This window comes from Trematomus bernacchii, unplaced genomic scaffold, assembly GCF_902827165.1.
Source record: "Trematomus bernacchii unplaced genomic scaffold, fTreBer1.1, whole genome shotgun sequence".
NCBI classification, from domain to species: domain Eukaryota; kingdom Metazoa; phylum Chordata; class Actinopteri; order Perciformes; family Nototheniidae; genus Trematomus; species Trematomus bernacchii.
Window position 1 is genome coordinate 314624 of NW_022987672.1, and position 25000 is coordinate 339623.

General features: G+C 38.3%; 1 protein-coding gene across 1 annotated transcript in view; it reads right to left on the reverse strand.

Annotated features, from left to right (window-relative positions):
• Positions 1 to 25000, reverse strand: part of slc13a3 (solute carrier family 13 member 3) — a gene marked incomplete at its 3' end in the record, with an annotated part of 28068 nt that continues 3068 nt past the window's right edge. Inside the window, 11 exon segments of the mRNA XM_034136115.1 lie at positions 1 to 132; positions 4836 to 4997; positions 8809 to 8921; positions 12517 to 12614; positions 12835 to 12939; positions 16200 to 16292; positions 16804 to 16929; positions 17405 to 17584; positions 19606 to 19675; positions 21107 to 21285; positions 21484 to 21749. Coding sequence (XP_033992006.1) covers positions 1 to 132; positions 4836 to 4997; positions 8809 to 8921; positions 12517 to 12614; positions 12835 to 12939; positions 16200 to 16292; positions 16804 to 16929; positions 17405 to 17584; positions 19606 to 19675; positions 21107 to 21285; positions 21484 to 21749 — 1524 coding nt within the window.

Here is a 25000-nt window from a genome sequence, read left to right on the forward strand (position 1 = left end):
TTTGACCATGAGGTGTCCTGAGGCGAAGGCGATGGAGTTTGGCGGCGTGGCGACGGGCAGCATGAAGGCGTAGGAGCACCCCACGGTGGCAGGGATCATGAAGTACAGCGGGTTGATCGACACGTGGATCGCCTGCAGAGACAAAGAGGAAGCAATTTGAGGATAGGCCCCATGTCCAGGTTCGTATGGAGAAAAAAGTGAAATTCTGAGAAAAAAGTGAAATTTTGAGAAAAAAGTGAAATTCTGAGAAAAAAGTGAAATTTGGAGAAAAAAGTGAAATTCTGAGAAAAAAGTGAAATTTGGAGAAAGCATTTTTATTCTACAAAAAAAAGTGAAATTCTGAAAGAAATCTAATTCTGTGAAAAAAATATCACATGAGGAAAAAAAGTGAAATTATGTGAAAAAAGTGAAATTCTGAGAAAAAAGGGAAATTTGGAGAAAACATTTTTATTCTACAAAAAAAAGTGAAATTCAGAAAGAAATCAAATTTTTCTACAAAAAAAAGTGAAATTCAGAAAGAAATCTAATTCTGTGCAGAATTAGATTTATTTCAGAATTTCACTTTTTTTTAAATGATGTGAAAAAAGTGAAATTTAGGAAAATATTCTGAGAATAAGTGACATTTAAAAAAAAAATCAAATTATGAGAAAAACGTCAAATTATTACATAAAAAAAAAAATTCAAATTCTGAAAAAGGCCAATTAAAAAAAAAAATTACAGCTCCCTCTGGAACCGGGCATTAAACCCACAGCTTTATAGGAAACATCTAAAAGGTGTCATATCTGAACCACATTTTAAGAGAAGAGCTTTTTTCTCATTTCAAATCGCAAATCAAAGAGACGTTTCTCATGGTAAGAATCAGTCCATGCATCGTGGAGATGGTTTTAGAGTGTTATGCTATCAGTGGGCTTGATAAGAGGGTAAATTCCTCATATTGACCCAGGGAAACAAACCCTCAACCTTTGACTTGAGGAAACATCGCTGAGAACATAAACTCCTCGTCAGAGAGACTTACTCCTGCAGGGCTCAGAGGAAAACTAAACGCACACATGATGTCTACATTCTTCTCTGGATGTAAAATGTTGCAGAGAACAGTTTGAGTTTCTCCTGCAAACTGCTGCTGCGGCTGGCTCTGGGGATTTATGATATAACGGCTGCAGGAGAAGGACTCAGTGAAGAGTTCATTAGACTGGAAGCTTCTCTGGAGAGTCTGTTTAATGCAATTCACTCAATAGGCTGGGGACGGGATTTCAATCTAAACATCAGGTTCCTTAGAGCTAGGAGAGGAAGGGGGAATCAATGTTTAGTTCACAAAATGTAAAATTAAGATTATTTCTGAAAATCTCAAAATTCTTACTTTTTCTGAAAATCTCAAAATTCTTACTTTTTTTTCCCCTAAATTCTTACTTTTTTTCTCAGAATCTCAAAATTCTTACTTTTTCTCAAACTATCGAATGTCTTCTTTTTTCTCCAAATCTCAATTCTTACGTTTTTTTCTCCAAATTCTAACATTTTCTGAAAATCTGACAATTCTTACTTTTTTCTTAAAATTCTTACTTTTTTCTCAAACCATTTGATACTTTTCGAAGCGCCACATTTACACCACAAGACTCAACTCATGAGATGTTACTGTCACACGTCCTCCTGCAGTCACTAACAGAGTGTGAAGGATCCCAAACACGGGTTAAAACATCTCTAATATTAACGAGACTCTGTCCCTGAGCCTCCATACATCCTGTAACGATTCTCTGAGTGCGTACTCTGCAGTTCAAAAGCTCTGTATAATGATTACTGACGGTTAATGCCCAACAAACAGAAGAACATCTACTGAGAGTTAAACAAGATGTTAACAGACTCGTGCCCTGCAGAGTTCACCAGTTTCCACTGCTTTGTGTCTTTTCTAAAGCAGGCTGCTGGTTTGAACACATGCCTGCATCCTAATGTGTAGCTCCGTGAAGTATCCACAGAAATAACCTCCCAACAAGGCCTTCCTTATTGTTTTAGAGCATAAAGATTTGATATCCACTGCCTTCATTGATGTTGAAAAGAAGTGTTACAGTTTGCAGACTTTGTTCAGACTACGAGAATTTATAGCTTAAATAAAACGCACCCAGTGTTTGGTGTAAGACATGTTTCATCCCTGATGCATGTGTCTGTTATCAAGTTTTTAAGAGTCCAACTTATATGTGAAAGTACATTGAGATCATTTCCCCCAAATATGCCCACCCTGGCTGTTTGGTACATTTTGTTTTGGGATGAAAAGCATTTTATTTTAAATGCAAGGTGTGTATTTTTCTGCCAATATCAGTGTTCAAAATCTGAGTTTCTCCCTACACGCTGTTCAGCGTCCATTATACATATCCACTATACATATCCAACATATCCACTATACATATCCACTATACATATCCAACATATCCACTATACATATCCACTATACATATCCAACATATCCACTATACATATCCACTATACATATCCAACATATCGACTATACATATCCACTATACATATCCAACATATCCACTATACATATCCTCTATACATATCCAACATATCCACTATACATATCCACTATACATATCCACTATACATATCCAACATATCGACTATACATATCCACTATACATATCCAACATATCCACTATACATATCCACTATACATATCCAACATATCCACTATACATATCCAACATATCCACTATACATATCCAACATATCCACTATACATATCCACTATACATATCCTCTATACATATCCAACATATCCACTATACATATCCAACATATCCTCTATACATATCCACTATACATATCCAACATATCCACTATACATATCCTCTATACATATCCAACATATCCACTATACATATCCATTATACATATCCACTATACATATCCTCTATACATATCCAACATATCCACTATACATATCCTCTATACATATCCAACATATCCACTATACATATCCAACATATCCACTATACATATCCAACATATCCACTATACATATCCACTATACATATCCACTATACATATCCAACATATCCACTATACATATCCAACATATCCACTATACATATCCAACATATCCACTATACATATCCAACATATCCACTATACATATCCTCTATACATATCCAACATATCCACTATACATATCCAACATATCCACTATACATATCCAACATATCCACTATATCCACTATACATATCCACTATACATATCCACTATACATATCCACTATACATATCCAACATATCCACTATACATATCCACTATACATATCCACTATACATATCCACTATACATATCCAACATATCCACTATACATATCCACTATACATATCCACTATACATATCCAACATATCCACTATACATATCCAACATATCCACTATATCCACTATACATATCCACTATACATATCCACTATACATATCCACTATACATATCCACTATACATATCCAACATATCCACTATACATATCCAACATATCCACTATACATATCCACTATACATATCCACTATACATATCCAACATATCCACTATACATATCCACTATACATATCCACTATACATATCCACTATACATATCCACTATACATATCCAACATATCCACTATACATATCCAACATATCCACTATATCCACTATACATATCCACTATACATATCCACTATACATATCCAACATATCCACTATACATATCCACTATACATATCCACTATACATATCCACTATACATATCCAACATATCCACTATACATATCCACTATACATATCCACTATACATATCCACTATACATATCCAACATATCCACTATACATATCCAACATATCCACTATATCCACTATACATATCCACTATACATATCCACTATACATATCCACTATACATATCCAACATATCCACTATACATATCCAACATATCCACTATACATATCCACTATACATATCCACTATACATATCCAACATATCCACTATACATATCCACTATACATATCCACTATACATATCCACTATACATATCCAACATATCCACTATACATATCCAACATATCCACTATATACACTATACTATCCACTATACATATCCACTATACATATCCACTATACATATCCACTATACATATCCAACATATCCACTATACATATCCAACATATCCACTATACATGTCCACTATACATATCCAACATATCCACTATACATATCCACTATACATATCCACTATACATATCCACTATACAACCCACTATACATATCCAACATATCCACTATACATATCCACTATACATATCCACTATACATATCCACTATACATATCCAACATATCCACTATACATATCCAACATATCCACTATACATATCCACTATACATATCCAACATATCCTCTATCCATATAGCTCAGCTTGTCTCTCTGATAACCTCAGATCCAGACGTCCCATAACTTAAATTCTCTGGCACTATTTTGTCTGTTTTATTTGTTCTATGTCCTATATATATTCATGTTGCTCTGTTGGAGGAGCCTGGGACTTCAGTTTGTCATTGCCATATCTACACTGTAGCTGCTGAGCACATGACAATAAAGCCTTGAATTGAATTGAAAATCCTTTATCCCGCTAAAAAGCACCAGGATGTAAAAAGCATTTTGGTTTGTTTACTTCAGAAATAGTTAATATGTGAAAATTATCCTACATCATAAATGCATCAGAGGAAATGTTTTCATGTAAAATTAAAACAACTTGAACACTGTGTGTCTTGCTCTTAAGTAGGAGAGACGATAAAGGACTTTTTGTGTTTGTGTTTATTTGAACTCCCAGTCTCACCAGCTCTGCGATGACGGGCAGGAAGATGATGATGGTGGCCGTGTTGCTGGCGAACTCAGTGAAGCAGGCGAGGAAGGCTGTGATCAACATGACAGCTGCAGCCGGAGGGACCTCGGCTAGCGGCTGCAGGTGGCCCCCGATCCATGAGGCCAGACCAGACTCCTGCCAAACAACACAACACGGGGGTCAGAGGTCACAGAGAAACATCAACAGAGCCAAACAGAGAGGGGTTCATGTAACAGCCGGTTTCATTCTCTAAAAAAGCTTCAAAAAGATCTTTATTTTTCTCATACTGCCTGTGCTGCAGCTCCTCTTTTCACCGCCCAGTCTGCTCTGATTGGTTAGCTGGCCGGCTCTGTTGTGATTGGTCAACCTGCTTAGAGATGTCCCGCCCCTTAGTCTATCACGTACAATGTGTTGTAGCGTTAGGAGCTGTGATTTTAGCCTTTGCAGACCATTTTGTGTCTCTACTTTAAAGAGTCCTCTCCTGCTGATGTTCAGGTGTATATCAGTATGTAGTGTCTCTACTTTAAAGAGTCCTCTCCTGCTGATGTTCAGGTGTATATCAGTATGTAGTGTCTCTACTTTAAAGAGTCCTCTCCTGCTGATGATCAGGTGCATATCAGTATGTAGTGTCTCTACTTTAAAGAGTCCTCTCCTGCTGATGTTCAGGGTGTATATCAGTATGTAGTGTCTCTACTTTAAAGAGTCCTCTCCTGTAGATGTTCAGGTGTATATCAGTATGTAGTGTCTCTACTTTAAAGAGTCCTCTCCTGCTGATGTTCAGGTGTATATCAGTATGTAGTGTCTCTACTTTAAAGAGTCCTCTCCTGCTGATGTTCAGGTGTATATCAGTATGTAGTGTCTCTACTTTAAAGAGTCCTCTCCTGCTGATGATCAGGTGCATATCAGTATGTAGTGTCTCTACTTTAAAGAGTCCTCTCCTGCTGATGTTCAGGTGTATATCAGTATGTAGTGTCTCTACTTTAAAGAGTCCTCTCCTGTAGATGTTCAGGTGTATATCAGTATGTAGTGTCTCTACTTTAAAGAGTCCTCTCCTGCTGATGTTCAGGTGTATATCAGTATGTAGTGTCTCTACTTTAAAGAGTCCTCTCCTGCTGATGTTCAGGTGTATATCAGTATGTAGTGTCTCTACTTTAAAGAGTCCTCTCTGCTGATGTTCAGGTTGTATATCAGTATGTAGTGTCTCTACTTTAAAGAGTCCTCTCCTGCTGATGTTCAGGTGTATATCAGTATGTAGTGTCTCTACTTTAAGAGTCCTCTCCTGCTGATGATCAGGTGCATATCAGTAGTAGTGTCTCTACGTAGTGTCTCTACTTTAAAGAGTCCTCTCCTGGAGATGTTCAGGTGTATATCAGTATGTAGTGTCTCTACTTTAAAGAGTCCTCTCCTGCTGATGTTCAGGTGTATATCATATGTAGTGTCTCTACTTTAAGAGTCCTCTCCTGCTGATGTTCAGGTGTATATCAGTATGTAGTGTCTCTACTTTAAAGAGTCCTCTCCTGCTGATGATCAGGTGCATATCAGTATGTAGTGTCTCTACTTTAAAGAGTCCTCTCCTGCTGATGTTCAGGTGTATATCAGTATGTAGTGTCTCTACTTTAAAGAGTCCTCTCCTGTAGATGTTCAGGTGTATATCAGTATGTAGTGTCTCTACTTTAAAGAGTCCTCTCCTGCTGATGTTCAGGTGTATATCAGTATGTAGTGTCTCTACTTTAAAGAGTCCTCTCCTGCTGATGTTCAGGTGTATATCAGTATGTAGTGTCTCTACTTTAAAGAGTCCTCTCCTGCTGATGTTCAGGTGTATATCAGTATGTAGTGTCTCTACTTTAAAGAGTCCTCTCCTGCTGATGATCAGGTGCATATCAGTATGTAGTGTCTCTACTTTAAAGAGTCCTCTCCTGCTGATGTTCAGGTGTATATCAGTATGTAGTGTCTCTACTTTAAAGAGTCCTCTCCTGGAGATGTTCAGGTGTATATCAGTATGTAGTGTCTCTACTTTAAAGAGTCCTCTCCTGCTGATGTTCAGGTGTATATCAGTATGTAGTGTCTCTACTTTAAAGAGTCCTCTCCTGCTGATGTTCAGGTGTATATCAGTATGTAGTGTCTCTACTTTAAAGAGTCCTCTCCTGCTGATGATCAGGTGCATATCAGTATGTAGTGTCTCTACTTTAAAGAGTCCTCTCCTGCTGATGTTCAGGTGTATATCAGTATGTAGTGTCTCTACTTTAAAGAGTCCTCTCCTGTAGATGTTCAGGTGTATATCAGTATGTAGTGTCTCTACTTTAAAGAGTCCTCTCCTGCTGATGTTCAGGTGTATATCAGTATGTAGTGTCTCTACTTAAAGAGTCCTCTCCTGCTGATGTTCAGGTGTATATCAGTATGTAGTGTCTCTACTTTAAAGAGTCCTCTCCTGCTGATGTTCAGGTGTATATCAGTATGTAGTGTCTCTACTTTAAAGAGTCCTCTCCTGCTGATGTTCAGGTGTATATCAGTATGTAGTGTCTCTACTTTAAAGAGTCCTCTGCTGCTCATGTTCAGGTGTATATCAGTATGTAGTGTCTCTACTTTAAAGAGTCCTCTCCTGCTGATGTTCAGGTGTATATCAGTATGTCGTGTCTCTACTTTAAAGAGTCCTCTCCTGCTGATGTTCAGGTGTATATCAGTATGTAGTGTCTCTACTTTAAAGAGTCCTCTCATGCTGATGTTCAGGTGTATATCAGTATGTAGTGTCTCTACTTTAAAGAGTCCTCTCCTGCTGATGTTCAGGTGTATATCAGTATGTAGTGTCTCTACTTTAAAGAGTCCTCTCCTGCTGATGTTCAGGTGTATGTCAGTATGTAGTGTCTCTACTTTAAAGAGTTCTCTCCTGCTGATGTTCAGGTGTATATCAGTATGTAGTGTCTCTACTTTAAAGAGTCCTCTCCTGCTGATGTTCAGGTGTATATCAGTATGTAGTGTCTCTACTTTAAAGAGTCCTCTCCTGCTGATGTTCAGGTGTATATCAGTATGTAGTGTCTCTACTTTAAAGAGTTCTCTCCTGCTGATGTTCAGGTGTATATCAGTATGTAGTGTCTCTACTTTAAAGAGTCCTCTCCTGCTGATGTTCAGGTGTATATCAGTATGTAGTGTCTCTACTTTAAAGAGTCCTCTCCTGCTGATGTTCAGGTGTATATCAGTATGTAGTGTCTCTACTTTAAAGAGTCCCTCTCCTGCTGATGTTCAGGTGTATATCAGTATGTAGTGTCTCTACTTTAAAGAGTCCTCTCCTGCTGATGTTCAGGTGTATATCAGTATGTAGTGTCTCTACTTTAAAGAGTCCTCTCCTGCTGATGTTCAGGTGTATATCAGTATGTAGTGTCTCTACTTTAAAGAGTCATCTCCTGCTGATGTTCAGGTGTATATCAGTATGTAGTGTCTCTACTTTAAAGAGTCCTCTCCTGCTGATGTTCAGGTGTATATCAGTATGTAGTGTCTCTACTTTAAAGAGTCCTCTCCTGCTGATGTTCAGGTGTATATCAGTATGTAGTGTCTCTACTTTAAAGAGTCCTCTCCTGCTGATGTTCAGGTGTATATCAGTATGTAGTGTCTCTACTTTAAAGAGTCCTCTCCTGCTGATGTTCAGGTGTATATCAGTATGTAGTGTCTCTACTTTAAAGAGTCCTCTCCTGCTGATGTTCAGGTGTATATCAGTATGTAGTGTCTCTACTTTAAAGAGTCCCTCTCCTGTTGATGTTCAGGTGTATATCAGTATGTAGTGTCTCTACTTTAAAGAGTCCTCTCCTGCTGATGTTCAGGTGTATATCAGTATGTAGTGTCTCTACTTTAAAGAGTCCTCTCCTGCTGATGTTCAGGTGTATATCAGTACGTAGTGTCTCTACTTTAAAGAGTCCTCTCCTGCTGATGTTCAGGTGTATATCAGTATGTAGTGTCTCTACTTTAAAGAGTTTACCTCACAGCCTTTAGCCATAGCGAAGCCTCCTCCCAGCAGCAGGATGATGTTCCAGGGAACCGAGTCCTGAGCCTTCTTCCAGGAGAGCAGAGGCACGTAGGGGGTGTTGGAAGCTGAGGAGAAATTAATAATAATAATAATAATATAATCTTTAAAGCGCTTCAATAAATACCCAAAGTACGGAAATTTCCACTAAATTCAATTCAACTCGTATCCTAAAGACGTGACCTACATCGAGAAGGACAATGAGCCCCATGATCTGCTTTTATTTTATTTTATGCTGGCGTCCAGTGGTTTATTTGGCCAGCTGAATATCACACACACACACACACACACACACACACACACACACACACACACACACACACACACACACACACACACACACACACACACACACACACACACACACACACACACACACACACACACACACACACACACACACACACACACACACACACACACACACACACACACACACACACACACACACACACACACACACACACACACACACACACACACACACACACACACACACACACACACACACACACACACACACACACACACACACATTCTTTTATGTAACAGTAAGGGAGTACAGTTGACTTTTTCTGTATACTGATAATCCCGTTTCATGTAAGCCATTACTCCCTGAACCAGCACACACACAACACGTGTGTACAGTTTGTGTACACACACACAATAATACACACACACACACACACATTTGAGAGATTACAGTAATCACAGGAACAGAGGAACTACAGTCTCACATCCAGACTGGAAGTTTACTCAGACTGTAATCTGCAATATTAACATTCCTCTGTTTATCTGCAGCGTTTGCAAAGTCTTCTGAGTTCTGAGTCCTTAAATGTTTTACAAATACTTAGTAAAGTACACTTTACACGGCTTAGTTGAATACGCGATTCTGATTGGTTAATTGCTAGCAGACTGTTGCTAAGCAGAACAGTCCGTTTCTGAGGAGGATCATGGGACTATGTTCAGTATTTATGATATGACAACAAATATTTTGACTCTTTGAATCTTTGAGTCATTCTGCCGAAATCCGGTCAATTAGACGTCAGCTGTGGTTTCCAGATTTGTGAGAAGCAACTCCAGAGTTCACATCCTCGTAAATAAATGAAATGCAAATATAAATACTTTGACTTGTGTGTAAAGCCCTACCAATAAATATCAGAGAGGAAAACTCAGCTAAAGACACATCTTTTTAGATTAGCTTTTTATTAGCAACCCCCCACTTTAAACGTTATATTAGTCTTTATTATTGACCTACTTTTATTTATTTTATAGGTCTTAAAGGGTTTTATCTTATATTATGTATATAACAGTTTCAATAGCAACATTTATTTTTACGTTGTTTTTTAAATATTTTAATCGTTTAACCTTTATTAGAATTATGACATTTTTATTACTATTATCTTTTTATTTTTTATTTCAGTTGTACCTATATGTTCACTTAGTCTTGTGTCTTATCTGTCGGAGATAAATCATTATTTATTTTATTTATATAATCATACCTTTTACCTCTTTGTGTCTCTTAAACCGTTAAAATGTTATATTGCAATGACTCTAAATAATAATGATCACGCCACCAAACACACATTCAAACTAAAGGAACCAGCCTGTTTGGAAAATGTGAGAAGTAGAAAGTACAGGTATTTGTGTTCAACATGTAAGAAGTAGAAAGTACAGGTATTTGTGTTCAACATGTGAGAAGTAGAAAGTACAGGTATTTGTGTTCAACATGTAAGAAGTAGAAAGTACAGGTATTTGTGTTCAACATGTAAGAAGTAGAAAGTACAGGTATTTGTGTTCAACATGTAAGAAGTAGAAAGTACAGGTATTTGTGTTCAACATGTAAGAAGTAGAAAGTACAGGTATTTGTGTTCAACATGTAAGAAGTAGAAAGTACAGGTATTTGGGTTCAACATGTAAGAAGTAGAAAGTACAGGTGTTTGTGTTCAACATGTAAGAAGTAGAAAGTACAGGTATCTGTGTTCAACATGTAAGAAGTAGAAAGTTCAGGTATTTGTGTTCAACATGTAAGAAGTAGAAAGTACAGGTATTTGTGTTCAACATGTAAGAAGTAGAAAGTACAGGTATTTGTGTTCAACATGTAAGAAGTAGAAAGTACAGGTATTTGTGTTCAACATGTAAGAAGTAGAAAGTACAGGTATTTGTGTTCAACATGTAAGAAGTAGAAAGTACAGGTATTTGTGTTCAACATGTAAGAAGTAGAAAGTACAGGTATTTGTGTTCAACATGTAAGAAGTAGAAAGTACAGGTATTAGTGTTCAACATGTAAGAAGTAGAAAGTACAGGTATTTGGGTTCAACATGTAAGAAGTAGAAAGTACAGGTATTTGGGTTCACATGTAAGAAGTAGAAAGTACAGGTATTTGTGTTCAACATGTAAGAAGTAGAAAGTACAGGTATTTGTGTTCAACATGTAAGAAGTAGAAAGTACAGGTATTAGTGTTCAACATGTAAGAAGTAGAAAGTACAGGTATTTGTGTTCAACATGTAAGAAGTAGAAAGTACAGGTATCTGTGTTCAAAATGTAAGAAGTAGAAAGTACAGGTATTTGTGTTCAACATGTAAGAAGTAGAAAGTACAGGTATTTGTGTTCAACATGTAAGAAGTAGAAAGTACAGGTATTAGTGTTCAACATGTAAGAAGTAGAAAGTACAGGTATTTGGGTTCAACATGTAAGAAGTAGAAAGTACAGGTATTTGTGTTCAACATGTGAGAAGTAGAAAGTACAGGTATTTGGGTTCAACATGTAAGAAGTAGAAAGTACAGGTATTTGTGTTCAACATGTAAGAAGTAGAAAGTACAGGTATTTGGGTTCAACATGTAAGAAGTAGAAAGTACAGGTATTTGGGTTCAACATGTGAGAAGTAGAAAGTACAGGTATTTGGGTTCAACATGTAAGAAGTAGAAAGTACAGGTATTTGTGTTCAAAATGTAAGAAGTAGAAAGTACAGGTATTTGGGTTCAACATGTAAGAAGTAGAAAGTACAGGTATTTGTGTTCAACATGTGAGAAGTAGAAAGTACAGGTATTTGGGTTCAACATGTAAGAAGTAGAAAGTACAGGTATTTGTGTTCAACATGTAAGAAGTAGAAAGTACAGGTATTTGGGTTCAACATGTAAGAAGTAGAAAGTACAGGTATTTGGGTTCAACATGTGAGAAGTAGAAAGTACAGGTATTTGGGTTCAACATGTAAGAAGTAGAAAGTACAGGTATTTGTGTTCAAAATGTAAGAAGTAGAAAGTACAGGTATTTGGGTTCAACATGTAAGAAGTAGAAAGTACAGGTATTTGTGTTCAAAATGTGAGAAGTAGAAAGTACAGGTATTTGGGTTCAACATGTAAGAAGTAGAAAGTACAGGTATTTGTGTTCAAAATGTAAGAAGTAGAAAGTACAGGTATTTGTGTTCAACATGTAAGAAGTAGAAAGTACAGGTATTTGTGTTCAACATGTAAGAAGTAGAAAGTACAGGTATTTGTGTTCAACATGTATGAAGTCAAAGTAAAAAGTGGTCAGAAAAATAAGTAGTTGAGTAAAGTACTGATACCAGAAACATGTACTTAAGTACAGTAACACAGTATTTGTACTCCACTACTTCCCACCTCTGGATATAAATAAAGTGTTATTATTTGAGATGTGACTGACCTTGAGGGTCGAGCCACCAGCTCAGAGACGGTTTCTGTGAAGGGAAGAAGAACAAGATGGAGACGATGATGACTCCGGTGACGGCGTCTGAGACGTACCTGCAGGACAACCAGGACACGGGCAGTTTCAAGATTCAAGGCTTTTATTGTCATTTGTACATAGCTACTGTACTGTGTGGTTATGACAGTGAACATCTGAGGTCACAGGCTCCTCCAACAGAGCAACACAATAACACAGATACAATAGTAGAGGTAAATAAAGTTAGCAGGCAAAACTAAGATATGGATTAGAATAGAAAGAATACTGCATCTTTCTTACCCTTTCTTAAAAAACACAGACCAGCCGGGGACAAATTTGGGATCTCTGGTGAAGAGCAGGACTGCAAACAGCACGAAGAAGAAAGAGATCGCTCCCTCTGCGAACCTGAGGAGAAGTTAAAAGACATCATTAAATAAAAATGTATTTAATATTCACGCTGCTTTGCAGAGACGCTCAACCTGCTTTACCGGGGCCCAGTTAGTCACATGCAATCAAATTAATTATATAAAATTAACAAACCGTAAGACTTTTATCTCATCTTTCTCATAAAGTCTTAAAGGAAAGACGAGGTAAGGCAGTAACTAACTGGAATCTGAATGAGCGTTGACTTTATAAGACGGATACATCGGATATTTAGTTTACTGCTCTGGTCAAATTAATAATACACATAATTTGACGCTTTATGAAATCCCTGAAATGTCCCACGAAGCATTAAACTGATCGTGCAACAAGAGAATGAATAATATACAACAGCTCTGTGGGTGTGACATGTATGGGATCAGGATTATCCTAATTCCTGCTGACCTCTTCTCTCCTTTTCAGGAATCTACCATTTCTAGAACATTAGGGTCTTTCTCTGGAGCTTTAACCTTATATCTTTATTAATAAACACTCTCTATACTTCTACTTGTATGCTTTGTATGCTCTCTGGTGCGGTGGCGACCGGTGCAAACGCATCACAACGGCCCAAAATATTTCCTTTGGGAGAAACAGGCTCAGTTTCAACGTGCCAGAACACATGCAGACGAAGAAACATTTAAAGGTCCCCTATTATGCAAAATCCACTTGTTCATGTGTCCCCTCTGTGTAAAGAGACTCTCTCTCTACACAGAGGGGACACATGTCTCTTCTACATCAACATGTGTCCCCTCTTCTTCATGTCTCTTCTACATCAACATGTGTCACCTCTTCTTCATGTCTCTTCTACATCAACATGTGTCCCCTCTTCTTCATGTCTCTTCTACATCAACATGTGTCCCCTCTTCTTCATGTCTCTTCTACATCAACATGTGTCCCCTCTTCTTCATGTCTCTTCTACATCAACATGTGTCCCCTCTTCTTCATGTCTCTTCTACATCAACATGTGTCCCCTCTTCTTCATGTCTCTTCTACATCAACATGTGTCCCCTCTTCTTCATGTCTCTTCTACATCAACATGTGTCCCCTCTTCTCCATGTCTCTTCTACATCAACATGTGTCCCCTCTTCTTCATGTCTCTTCTACATCAACATGTGTCCCCTCTTCTTCATGTCTCTTCTACATCAACACGTGTCCCCTCTTCTTCATGTCTCTTCTACATCAACACGTGTCCCCTCTTCTTCATGTCTCTTCTACATCAACATGTGTCCCCTCTTCTTCATGTCTCTTCTACATCAACACGTGTCCCCTCTTCTTCATGTCTCTTCTACATCAACATGTGTCCCCTCTTCTTCATGTCTCTTCTACATCAACATGTGTCCCCTCTTCTTCATGTCTCTTCGCCATCAACATGTGTCCCCTCTTCTTCATGTCTCTTCTACATCAACATGTGTCCCCTCTTCTTCATGTCTCTTCTTCATCAACATGTGTCCCCTCTTCTTCATGTCTCTTCTTCATCAACATGTGTCCCCTCTTCTTCATGTCTCTTCTCAACATGTGTCCCCTCTTCTTCATGTCTCTTCTACATCAACATGTGTCCCCTCTTCTTCATGTCTCTTCTACATCAACATGTGTCCCCTCTTCTTCACGTCTCTTCTACATCAACATGTGTACCCTCTTCGTCATGTCTCTTCTACATCAACATGTGTCCCCTCTTCTTCATGTCTCTTCTACATCAACATGTGTCCCCTCTTCTTCATGTCTCTTCTACATCAACATGTGTCCCCTCTTCTTCATGTCTCTTCTACATCAACATGTGTCCCCTCTTCTTCATGTCTCTTCTACATCAACATGTGTCCCCTCTTCTTCACGTCTCTTCTACATCAACATGTGTACCCTCTTCGTCATGTCTCTTCTACATCAACATGTGTCCCCTCTTCTTCATGTCTCTTCTACATCAACATGTGTCCCCTCTTCTTCATGTCTCTTCTACATCAACATGTGTCCCCTCTTCTTCATGTCTCTTCTACATCAACATGTGTCCCCTCTTCTTCATGTCTCTTCTACATCAACATGTGTCCCCTCTTCTTCATGTCTCTTCTACATCAACATGTGTCCCCTCTTCTTCATGTCTCTTCTACATCAACATGTGTCACCTCTTCTTCATGTCTCTTCTACATCAACATGTGTCCCCTCTTCTTCATGTCTCTTCTACATCAACATGTGTCCCCTCTTCTTCATGTCTCTTCTACATCAACATGTGTCCCCTCTTCTTCATGTCTCTTCTACATCACCATGTGTCCCCTCTTCTTCATGTCTCTTCTACATCAACATGTGTCCCCTCTTCTTCATGTCTCTTCTACATCACCATGTGTCCCCTCTTCTTCATGTCTCTTCTACATCAACATGTGTCCCCTCTTTTTCTACATCAACATGTGTCCCCTCTTCTTCTACATCAACATGTGTCCCCTCTTCTTCATGTCTCTTCTACATCAACATGTGTCCCCTCTTCTTCATGTCTCTTCTACATCAACATGTGTCCCCTCTTCTTCATGTCTCTTCTACATCAACATGTGTCCCCTCTTCTTCATGTCTCTTCTACATCAACATGTGTCCCCTCTTTCTTCATGTCTCTTCTATATCAACATGTGTCCCCTCTTCTTCATGTCTCTTCTACATCAACATGTGTCCCCTCTTCTTCATGTCTCTTCTTCATCAACATGTGTCCCCTCTTCTTCATGTCTCTTCTACATCAACATGTGTCCCCTCTTCTTCATGTCTCTTCTACATCAACATGTGTCCCCTCTGTGGAAAGAGACTCTGAAAGTTTCAGGAACAAAGATTCTCTCTCTTTTTGTCCTGATCCATTTCTGAAAATGAGCCGATCAGATTTTGGCCACTTTATGATGTCATAACGATGTTTTGTCTTGTGTAACCATTAGCCAATCAGCAACCAAGGTAACCCCCCCCCCCCCCCCCCCTTATCACCTGAATCTCCTCCTAGAGCACCATTGAGTTCTTTGTAACCAAATGTCTCTCAGAGGGGCGTGGGGAGGGGCTCCTTATTCTCATCTGAAGTAACAGACAGAGAATCAGCACTTTTGAAACAGGGCTGAAACAGAGGGGATTATGGGTAATGCTGCAATGATCTGTTTGGTGTTTCAGCCAATCAGAGACAGGCTCTGTATATATCTGAGACCAGTGATATATTGATGAGAAACAGTATAATAGGGGACCTTTAAAGTCCCGCGGACCGTAGGTTGAGCATTGCTGCAGTTTTGCCTCACTTTATGGGCCCCAGCTTCTTGTAGTCGTCCTCGATCATCGCCCTCGCCCTCGCCTCCGCCTCCGCTCGGTGGTCGGTCCTCGTGAAGCACAATCTGCAGAAAAAAACCCAAAAACATTCATTTCATTTGTTTTGTTTTCTACGCAAAAACTTAAATTGTCAAAAGACGAAAGCGGTCAGTCCTGTAGTGAGGTAGTGGAAGTTCAATGTTTCCTTTTATTTGAATTTTCATGAAAAGAAAGGACTCAAGTAAAGTACCTCAAATATGTACTTGAATACTTAAGTACATGTATTTATTTAGGTCTACACTCCACCATAAGAAAATAAACTATATATTCTTTACTTTTTTTAATGCTATTCTATTTGGGTTGTGTTCATTTTGGATTGTTTATTTCTAGTCTTTTAATTTCTCTAACGTACAATGCCTTGTCTTTTTATGCTGCAACGCAAACATTTCCCAAATTGGGATGAATAAAGTACTTCTTATCTTATCTTATCTGGCTTCTGTTGTGATGACTAGAAATGGAAAGAATAACTCTACAAATACTATTTTGACGGGAACGTTTTTTGAATCTGAAATAGGTAAATAGGCGTCTCTTTGTTACCGTGTGTTCAACCCCCCGTGGAGCAACGCGATCCAAAGCCATCCCACAAACAGGAAGATCAGCATGAGCGGGAAAGCAAACGCAAACCAGGAGCCGAAGTTTATCACATCGCAGTCTGGGAAGTAGCTGTGAAAACAAACACAACACAACTATAAGACGTGTTTTAAAGGTCTCCTATCATACTATTGTTAGGCAATAGGTCTCAGATATATAAAAATGAAACAGTATGGAGCTCAAACTCTTTTTGTCTCTCAGGTTTACCACAAAGTGAGTTCCTTTTTATTGCGATAAAATACATGCTAATGTAAACACAGACCTATTACTTCCAGAACACGTCTCATTGTTTCTGACAGCAATGTTTCTGATTGGCCCGTGGGTGTAAATAGAGGCTGAATCATCATGTTAATCACATAGCTATCATATGCCTAAAACAGTCCTGATGCTCTTCTAGGTAATCATACATCCTGTCATGAACACAGCTACAGTTGGGATACCTTTGTTATCATGTTACTCTCATGTTGGAAGAGTACATTCAGGATTTTCCCAACAACAATAAAAGCCTTGAACCTTGAACCTTTAAATGTAATCACGTGAGAGTTACCTCTTCAGCTGTCCGATCAGGATGAGGTTTGGCGCCGTGCCGGTCAGCGTGGCGGTGCCTCCGATGCTCGCAGCGTAAGGAATGCAGATCAGGAAACCTTTCCACACTTTCATTTGATACGCAGACTCCGAGCGTATTTCCTCCGCCGAGCGCTGGTCGCTCTGCTCCGCAACATCCGGACTTTAGGAGACAAAAACTTTGAATAAGCCCCACCAAGGTTCAGCGAAAAATAAATGTGCTTTCCTGCAGAGTTAGATTAAAAGATTGGTAGCACTGTTGCACTAGATAGATATTCTGCAGCCTGTTAGCTTAGCACAAGACTGAATGTAGCCTGTCTAAAGCTAACAAACTCCACCTACAATCACCTGTTAGCTTAGCTTAGCACAACACAACACTGAAACAACAGCTAGCCTATCTAAAGCTAACAAACTTCACCTACAAGCACCTGTTAGCTTAGCACAACACTGAAACAACTGCTAGCCTGTCTAAAGCTAACAAACTCCACCTATAAGCACCTGTTAGCTCAGCTTAGCACAACACTGAAAGCAACAGCTAGTCTGTCTAAAGCTAACTAACTCCACCTATAAGCACCTGTTAGCTTAGCTTAGCACAACACTGAAAGCAACAGCTAGCCTGTCTAAAGCTAACTAACTCCACCTATAAGCACCTCTAAAGATCACATATTAACACGTTTTATATAGTTGTAGTTGTTTTTCAAATCTGTATAAAGAACAAAGTTGGCTTAGTTTAGCAAAAATACGAGGCAGAGGGAAATATCTAAAGCCAACAAACTCCACCAAAAGTCAAGAATGTTTTTAAGGGCCGGAAAACTCATGCTATAGCTTGTTTTAAAAAAATCTTTATAAAGGACAAAGTTAGCTTAGCACAAAACTAAAAGCAGAGGGAAAGAGCTAGCCTATCTAAAGCTAACACACACCGAATAGTTAGCAGAAATTACAGGAAGAGGCTAATTCCTCTGTAGCTGTGTGTGTCTTTTAGCCCTGATCTTTGACTGTTTTTGCCATGAGGCTTATTTGAAAAGTAAGGAGAGAATTTTGCTCCAAATGTCTGCATATAACCTCATTCAAAAACCAGGACGCTAATTGTTTGGTAGTGCAGTGAGGGGCTACATTTCACCCTTTAAGGTGCTTTTTGAAACACACAGGTGTCATTTGCGAAGGGTTAAAGGTAGGGTAGGTAAGTTTGAGAAACCGGCTCGAGATCGCTAGAATTTGAAAATACACAACCGGAGAAAATCTGCCACTTCCTTATAGAGCCCCTCCTCCAACACACACGAACGCGCACATGACCAATGAGGGCACGAGATAAGTTTGTGCACAGATGGAAGGCTGACAGGCAGGTAGGCCATCCAGTTATTTTAGCCGGGCCGGCTGAGATGATTGGTCGTGCTTGTTACAGTACCACGGCTTCCACAGATGATATTTTTTTATGGATTTTTTGTCAAAGCACTTCAGATATTCATTGCTATCGGGATGTTAAGAGCATTGCATGGAATATAACAAAAAGTGTATCTCGAGCCGGTTCCTCAAACTTACCTACCCCACCTTTAAAGGTAGGGTAGGTAAGTTTGAGAAACCGGCTCGAGACCCCACCTTTAAAGGTAGGGTAGGTAAGTTTGAGAAACCGGCTCGAGACCCCACCTTTAAAGGTAGGGTAGGTAAGTTTGAGAAACCAGCTCGAGATACACTTTTTGTTATATTCCATGGAATGCTCTTAACATCCCGATAGCAATGAATATCTGAAGTGCTTTGACAAAAAATCCATAAAAAAATGTCATCTGTGGAAGCCGTAATACTGTAAAAAGCACGACCAATCATGGCCTACCTGCCTGTCAGCCTTCCATCTGTGCACAAACTTATCTCGTGCCCTCATTGGTCATGTGCGCGTTCGTGTGTGTTGGAGGAGGGGCTCTGTAAGGAAGTGGCAGATTTTCTCCGGTTGTGTATTTTCAAATTCTAGCGATCTCGAGCCGGTTTCTCAAATGTACCTACCCCACCTTTAAGCATTGCATTTTTTATGGGAGGTTATGTGCGAGACTATTTCTTTGATTTTCTTACATTCAGCCACTTGTTTCCAGCTTTTATGCTAAGCTAACGGCCTCCTCTCAGCTCTTGTAGCATATTTCCTAAAATGGATATCTTTTTTAGTCAGATGTTGGAAGACGTTGTGATTCTTCTTACCCCTCTATGGACAGTATTTGTTTCTCCGTGTGTACTGAGGGCAGTGAATGCAGCTTTACAGAAGACGGACCTGGGAGATAATAACAAACATCAGGGGAGTAAAATCATGTAATATGTGACAGCATTATAAATCATAAACTCTCTCAGGACACAGTGTGTTGGAAAAACCGCACAAAGTTCACTTCCTAGATTACATATTAAAAACAATACAGACGTTTTCACTTTGTCTGCACATGTTCTTTCAAACGGTTGCTTGGGCACATATTGAGCAGCTTTGCAGCAACACTATCTTTATTTAATCTAAATTAACAAGAGAGACAACATTTCACCTGCAGGCAGTGGCTGTTCTAGAGTCTGTGGGGGCCCTAGGCAAAAATTCACTGGGGGCCCCTCGAAGATTTTCAACGACATAATCACTCTGTAGCTATGTTAGTTTGACAATAAAGAACCTTCAACCTTCAACCTTGAACCAGCTTTCATCAACATCAGTGGCGCCCCCCCCCCCCCCCCCGGGGGTTAAATAAAATACTTCTCTGTGGGATCATCACTACAGCTCATAAGAGGTGGGAAGTATTGGAGTACAAATACTTTGTTACTGTACTTAAGTACATTTTTCTGGTATCAGTACTTTACTCCACTACTTATTTTTCTGACCACTTTTTACTTTGACTTCTTACATTTTGAACTCAAATACCTGTACTTTCTACTTCTTACATGTTGAACACAAATACCTGTACTTTCTACTTCTTACATTTTGAACACAAATACCTGTACTTTCTACTTCTCACATGTTGAACACAAATACCTGTACTTTCTACTTCTTACATTTTGAACACAAATACCTGTACTTTCTACTTCTTACATGTTGAACACAAATACCTGTACTTTCTACTTCTTACATTTTTAACACTAATACCTGTACTTTCTACTTCTTACATTTTGAACACAAATACCTGTACTTTCTACTTCTTACATTTTGAACACAAATACCTGTACTTTCTACTTCTTACATTTTGAACACAAATACCTGTACTTTCTACTTCTTACATGTTGAACACAAATACCTGTACTTTCTACTTCTCACATTTCCCAAACAGGCTGGTTCCTTTAGTTTGAATGTGTGTTTGGTGGCGTGATCATTATTATTTAGAGTCATTGCGTGCCTATTGATTTGAACACGATCCGTGTATCCATCATTTCCTGGTCTTCTCTAAAGAAGAGGGACCAATGAAAACGTTGTCATGTTGCCGTTGTTCAGCATGGAAACATTCATTAGCTAACAATGACATTATTGTTCTATTAATATAAAGGGAGGTCAGGTACTCTTTAAAACAGCTGCTAGTTATGGGTACTTTTTACTGAAGTACATTTCAAAGCCTCTTTACTTTTACTTGAGTAAAGAAGTTTAGTCAGTACTTCTACTTTCACCAGAGTATTTTTAAACACGAGTATCTGTACTTCTACTTGAGTACAGGATGTGTGTACTCTTTCCCTCTCGTACCGTTAAGGACCTCGTTGTCGGGCTCCTGGCGCTCCTTGCACTTCTCCTTGAGGGTCTCCAGGTCTCCGAACAGACTCTCCAGGATGGCGGTGGCGATGGGAAGCATCATGGCGGTGGTGGCCGTGTTGCTGAGCCACATGGAGAGGAAGGAGGAGGTCAGCATCATGCCCAGGATCAGCCTGCAGGCGGGAAATATCATTATTATTATATTATTATTATTTCAATCAGCAACTTCCCATGAGTTACCATTAAGAAGAAACTGAAGAGATACTGTAATGTAATATACTAATATACAATTGAAAGGCGCTATACAAATATAATCTATTATTATTATTATTATGTATTATTATTAAGAATTATTTTCTGTTTCCCCTCACCAGGCGGGCTTCACCCCCACGATGGTGAGCACCTTCAGGGCGATGCGGCGGTGGAGCCCCCACTCCTCGATGGACGACGCCATCACCAGGCCGCTCAGGAACAGGAAGTTGGTTTCCAGGAAGTACTGAGGGCACACCTTTTTGGAGGGAAGGATTCCCAGCGTCGGGAAGAGGCAGACGGGAAGCATGGCGGTGACGGCGAGAGGGAGCGCCTCGGTGCACCAGTACACCGCCATCAGAATCACCACGTACAGACATCTACCCTCCTGGAGAGAAACAGCCTTTACTCGAGTACAAGTACACATCCTTTACTCAAGTAGAAGTACACATCCTTTACTCAAGTAGAAGTACACACCCTTTACTCAAGTAGAAGTACACACCCTTTACTCAAGCAGAAGTACACACCCTTTACTCAAGTAGAAGTACACACCCTTTACTTAAGTAGAAGTACACATCCTTTACTTAAGTAGAAGTACACATCCTTTACTCGAGTAGAAGTACACATCCTTTACTTAAGTAGAAGTACACATCCTTTACTTAAGTAGAAGTACACATCCTTTACTTAAGTAGAAGTACACATCCTTTACTCAAGTAGAAGTACACATCCTTTACTCGAGTAGAAGTACACATCCTTTACTCAAGTAGAAGTACACACATCCTTTACTCCAGTAGAAGTACACATCCTTTACTCAAGTAGAAGTACAAATACTCATGTTTAAAAATACTCTGGTAAAAGTAGAAGTACTGACTAAACTTCTTAACTCAAGTAAAAGTAAAGAGGGCTTTGAAATGTACTTCAGTAAAAAGTACCCATAACTAGCAGCTGTTTTAAAGAGTACCTGACCTCCCTTTATATGAATAGAACAATAATGTCATTGTTAGCTAATGAATGTTTCCATGCTGAACAACGGCAACATGACAACGTTTTCATTGGTCCCTCTTCTTTAGAGAAGACCAGGAAATGATGGATACACGGATCGTGTTCAAATCAATAGGCACGCAATGACTCTAAATAATAATGATCACGCCACCAAACACACATTCAAACTAAAGGAACCAGCCTGTTTGGGAAATGTAAGAAGTAGAAAGTACAGGTATTTGTGTTCAACATGTAAGAAGTAGAAAGTACAGGTATTTGGGTTCAACATGTAAGAAGTAGAAAGTACAGGTATTTGGGTTCAACATGTAAGAAGTAGAAAGTACAGGTATTTGTGTTCAACATGTAAGAAGTAGAAAGTACAGGTATTTGTGTTCAACATGTGAGAAGTAGAAAGTACAGGTATTTGGGTTCAACATGTAAGAAGTAGAAAGTACAGGTATTTGGGTTCAACATGTAAGAAGTAGAAAGTACAGGTATTTGTGTTCAACATGTAAGAAGTAGAAAGTACAGGTATTTGTGTTCAACATGTAAGAAGTAGAAAGTACAGGTATTTATGTTCAAAATGTAAGAAGTAGAAAGTACAGGTATTTGTGTTCAACATGTAAGAAGTAGAAAGTACAGGTATTTGTGTTCAAAATGTAAGAAGTAGAAAGTACAGGTATTTGAGTTCAACATGTAAGAAGTAGAAAGTACAGGTATTTGTGTTCAACATGTAAGAAGTAGAAAGTACAGGTATTTGAGTTCAAAATGTAAGAAGTAGAAAGTACAGGTATTTGTGTTCAAAATGTAAGAAGTAGAAAGTACAGGTATTAGTGTTCAACATGTAAGAAGTAGAAAGTTCAGGTATTTGTGTTCAAAATGTAAGAAGTAGAAAGTACAGGTATTTGAGTTCAACATGTAAGAAGTAGAAAGTACAGGTATTTGGGTTCAAAATGTAAGAAGTAGAAAGTACAGGTATTTGTGTTCAAAATGTAAGAAGTAGAAAGTACAGGTATTTGTGTTCAACATGTAAGAAGTAGAAAGTACAGGTATTTGTGTTCAAAATGTAAGAAGTAGAAAGTACAGGTATTTGTGTTCAAAATGTGAGAAGTAGAAAGTACAGGTATTTGTGTTCAACATGTAAGAAGTAGAAAGTACAGGTATTTGAGTTCAAAATGTAAGAAGTAGAAAGTACAGGTATTTGTGTTCAAAATGTAAGAAGTAGAAAGTACAGGTATTAGTGTTCAACATGTAAGAAGTAGAAAGTTCAGGTATTTGTGTTCAAAATGTAAGAAGTAGAAAGTACAGGTATTTGAGTTCAACATGTAAGAAGTAGAAAGTACAGGTATTTGTGTTCAAAATGTAAGAAGTAGAAAGTACAGGTATTTGTGTTCAAAATGTGAGAAGTAGAAAGTACAGGTATTTGTGTTCAACATGTAAGAAGTAGAAAGTACAGGTATTTGAGTTCAAAATGTAAGAAGTAGAAAGTACAGGTATTTGTGTTCAACATGTAAGAAGTAGAAAGTACAGGTATTTGTGTTCAAAATGTAAGAAGTAGAAAGTACAGGTATTTGTGTTCAAAATGTAAGAAGTAGAAAGTACAGGTATTTGTGTTCAAAATGTAAGAAGTAGAAAGTACAGGTATTTGTGTTCAAAATGTAAGAAGTAGAAAGTACAGGTATTTGTGTTCAACATGTAAGAAGTAGAAAGTACAGGTATTTGAGTTCAAAATGTAAGAAGTAGAAAGTACAGGTATTTGTGTTCAAAATGTAAGAAGTAGAAAGTACAGGTATTTGAGTTCAAAATGTAAGAAGTAGAAAGTACAGGTATTTGTGTTCAAAATGTGAGAAGTAGAAAGTACAGGTATTTGTGTTCAAAATGTAAGAAGTAGAAAGTACAGGTATTTGGGTTCAACATGTAAGAAGTAGAAAGTACAGGTATTTGGGTTCAACATGTAAGAAGTAGAAAGTACAGGTATTTGGGTTCAACATGTAAGAAGTAGAAAGTACAGGTATTTGTGTTCAACATGTAAGAAGTAGAAAGTACAGGTATTTGTGTTCAAAATGTAAGAAGTAGAAAGTACAGGTATTTGTGTTCAAAATGTGAGAAGTAGAAAGTACAGGTATTTGTGTTCAACATGTAAGAAGTAGAAAGTACAGGTATTTGAGTTCAACATGTAAGAAGTAGAAAGTACAGGTATTTGAGTTCAAAATGTAAGAAGTAGAAAGTACAGGTATTTGTGTTCAACATGTAAGAAGTAGAAAGTACAGGTATTTGTGTTCAAAATGTAAGAAGTAGAAAGTACAGGTATTTGAGTTCAACATGTAAGAAGTAGAAAGTACAGGTATTTGTGTTCAAAATGTAAGAAGTAGAAAGTACAGGTATTTGTGTTCAAAATGTGAGAAGTAGAAAGTACAGGTATTTGTGTTCAACATGTAAGAAGTAGAAAGTACAGGTATTTGAGTTCAAAATGTAAGAAGTAGAAAGTACAGGTATTTGTGTTCAACATGTAAGAAGTAGAAAGTACAGGTATTTGTGTTCAAAATGTAAGAAGTAGAAAGTACAGGTATTTGTGTTCAAAATGTAAGAAGTAGAAAGTACAGGTATTTGTGTTCAAAATGTAAGAAGTAGAAAGTACAGGTATTTGAGTTCAAAATG